This window comes from Octodon degus, unplaced genomic scaffold, assembly GCF_000260255.1.
Source record: "Octodon degus isolate 3935 unplaced genomic scaffold, OctDeg1.0 scaffold00187, whole genome shotgun sequence".
Classification (NCBI taxonomy): domain Eukaryota; kingdom Metazoa; phylum Chordata; class Mammalia; order Rodentia; family Octodontidae; genus Octodon; species Octodon degus.
The window spans coordinates 4,695,301-4,698,238 of NW_004524763.1; the positions used below are offsets into that span (position 1 = coordinate 4,695,301).

The 2,938-nt window shown below is 32.4% G+C and overlaps 1 protein-coding gene across 1 annotated transcript in view; it reads left to right on the forward strand.

Annotated features, from left to right (window-relative positions):
• Positions 1-2,938, forward strand: part of Dzip3 (DAZ interacting zinc finger protein 3) — an 89,616-nt gene that overhangs the window by 21,767 nt on the left and 64,911 nt on the right. Inside the window, exon 4 of the mRNA XM_004643976.2 lies at positions 619-774. Coding sequence (XP_004644033.1) covers positions 619-774 — 156 coding nt within the window. The remainder of the gene's footprint in view (positions 1-618; positions 775-2,938) is intronic.

The following is a 2,938-nucleotide window of genomic DNA, read 5'->3' on the forward strand; positions in this document are numbered from 1 at the left end:
TATTATTTGGTTGTTACAGGGTCTCACTATGCAGCTCAGACTCAAAGTGTTCCTCTTGTTTTTCAGCCTCCCCAGCACTGGGATTACAGGTGTATGTCACTATCCCTGGACTCTGTGGCTGGCTCAGTCCACCCTGGGGGCGGAGCTAGTGTGGCATGTGGTGCTGGAGATCGAACCATGGTCCCTGCATTTGTCTAAGCTTGCCTACGCAGACATTTTAGTCTATTGAGCTATCTCACTGGCTATATTAAGTCTATAAAAATATGTTTGAATTTGCAAGATTATTATTATTCATAATTGAAATGATTCCATTTTTATTTGCAATTTAAACTCAGAACTTAATTCATTTTCAAATTGCTATAGTTTTAGTAGCTGAAACAGTCATAATATAAAAAGCAATCCTGTATATATCATTTTTGTGTTATGTAAAATAATATAATGTAAATTTCTTGAGAACAGAGAAAATTTCTCTTTTTTACTTGTATTTTTGGTTCTGTCATAATGACCTATATACAGTTGGGATTTTGTTCCTTTTTTAATACTTTTTCTAGTTTTATCAGTAGAAGAAATGAAAATATGTATAAAACTATAACTTTTTAATGGATTAATGTTTTATAGGACAAACAGAATAAGGACATACCTACCGATCTTGTCCCTGTTAACCTACTATTAGAGGTGAAGAAATTATTAAATGCAATTAATACTCTACCAAAAGGGGTGGTTCCTCACATTAAGAAGTTCTTACAAGAAGATTTTTCTTTCCAGACAATGCAGGTAATGTCATAACATATTTTTGGGTAAGGTAGTGTAGCTAAGTGTAAATCTTTTTGTAAAGGTCTTCAACATCAACCTTAATCATAGACTTTCGTTAATTATTTAGAGTTGGTACAAGCCTTTTAAAAATTGTAGATGTGCAGGTTTTTAACTGTAATAAAGCCTGTTATTTACTTCCATTCCATTGATAACCCATGACTAGTTTCTGTGGATTAAAGGGACTGTCTTTGACTTCCTAATTTGGAGAAGATCAACAAAATTTTTCAAATTGTAACATAAAAATAATACCCAAACTTTTGATTTTATGAGTGAAATAACTATTTTAGAAAATACATAATTGGTTTTGATTTTAGAAATAGTTTTTCTAGATAATGATTTGTTCTAATTTGTATAGGAGTAGAACCATTTCTTACATTAAGATGTTATCCAAAGTTAAAGAAAATGATCTCTCTTGTGTCAATTAAAGGGGGTTAAGATATCACAGATGACTTGAAAAGACCATGTTTCTTTTTTTGTGAGAAAATACATTATTAATTACTTCCATGAAAGAAACTAATGTGCTACGTTTGAAAGTTCAAATCCTGAAATTGTTCATAAGACTTGATTTGTGTATGTTTAATCACCCTTTCACCCTTGGTATGAAGCCTGTTTGATCATGCTGTATTACCTTTTTTGGTGATTTGCTACATTCTGCTTGCCTGTATCTTCAATATATTTGCAACTATGTTCATTAAATAGATTGGCCTGTAGTTGTCTTTTTTCTTTCTTTCTTTTCTTTTCTTTTTTTTTTTTTTTTTTTTTGCTGTTTTATTTTTTGGTAATCCTAGCTTCCAGTAATGACTTTGGGATTACTACTTCCCTTTCAACTTCTTTAAAGAATTGAGGAGCATTGACATTTTCCCTAAAGTTCTTGTAAAATTCAACAGTGAATCACAAGCAACCTGTGTGCTGTTTAGTTGGTATGTTTTTTATTACTTCTTCAATTTTGTTACCTGTTTTATTTCTTGTTCAGGGTTTTTATATCTTCTTGATTTAATTTTGGTAATTCATATGTATCTAAGTATCTATTCATTTCCTCTAAATTATCCAGTTTATTAGATTGCAGTTTTTCAAAGTAGTAATAATCCTTTTTTAACATAAAAATAATCCAGTAATAGTCTGGATTTTGTCAGTGTCCATTATGATTTTACCTTTGTCATTTCTAATTGTATTTATTTTGGTCTTTCCTTTTTGTGGTTTATATTGGCTAGATGTTTGTGTGTTTTATTTTTTGAAGAACTAACTATATGATTCATTGATTATTTGTATTTTTTAGTCTAGATTTTCATTGATTTCTTCTCTGACTTTAATAATTTTCTTCCTTGTACAAGCTTTCGATTTGGATTGTTTTTACCTTAAAGTACATTGAGTCATTTGGTTGGATTCACTCTTGCTTTTCTGATGTGGGCATGATGTGAACATTTAAAGCTTTAAATGCTCCACTTAGCACTGTTTTCCATAGGTTCTGATATGCTGTGCTGGCATTATTATTTATTTTCTTATGAACTTTTTAGTACAGGGTCTACAGGGTGTTACAGGGTCTTGCTACATAGGTCGGACTTGTAGTGATTCTCCTGTTTTCAACCTCCCAAGCGCTGGGATTACCAGGGAGTGCCACCATGCCCAGTCTCAATCGTGTCTCAGCTGACCCTGGGGGCAGGGCCAGCACAGCAAGCCTGAGATCAAAGCCTGGCTGCTGCACTCTGCTTTAGTCCGCTAAGCTGTCTGGCCAGCCCTGTGTTGGACCTGCCATTTTTTACAGCATTATTATTTAATTATAGGAACTGTCTAATTTCTTCTATGAACCATTTATTATTCATCAGGGTATTGTTTTCATGTATTTGCATAACTTGTGATTTTTTTCCCATAATTTTATTAAGAGACAAATAGCAATGAGACAGTTTCAAATCAAATTGGTATGACAGTTTCAGTAATTAATACATCACATACTCTCTTCCTAGTGGTTATTTGCTGTACAAGATGCAGACTTGATATCCTATTTACAAACACTATTAGAACAAATCCCTCTATTCATTAAGAGAATGTAGCTATATATCTATCCTAACCATTTTGAATACACAGATACAAAATGGACATTCATCTGTATCCCCTTTTTTGTTTAGTT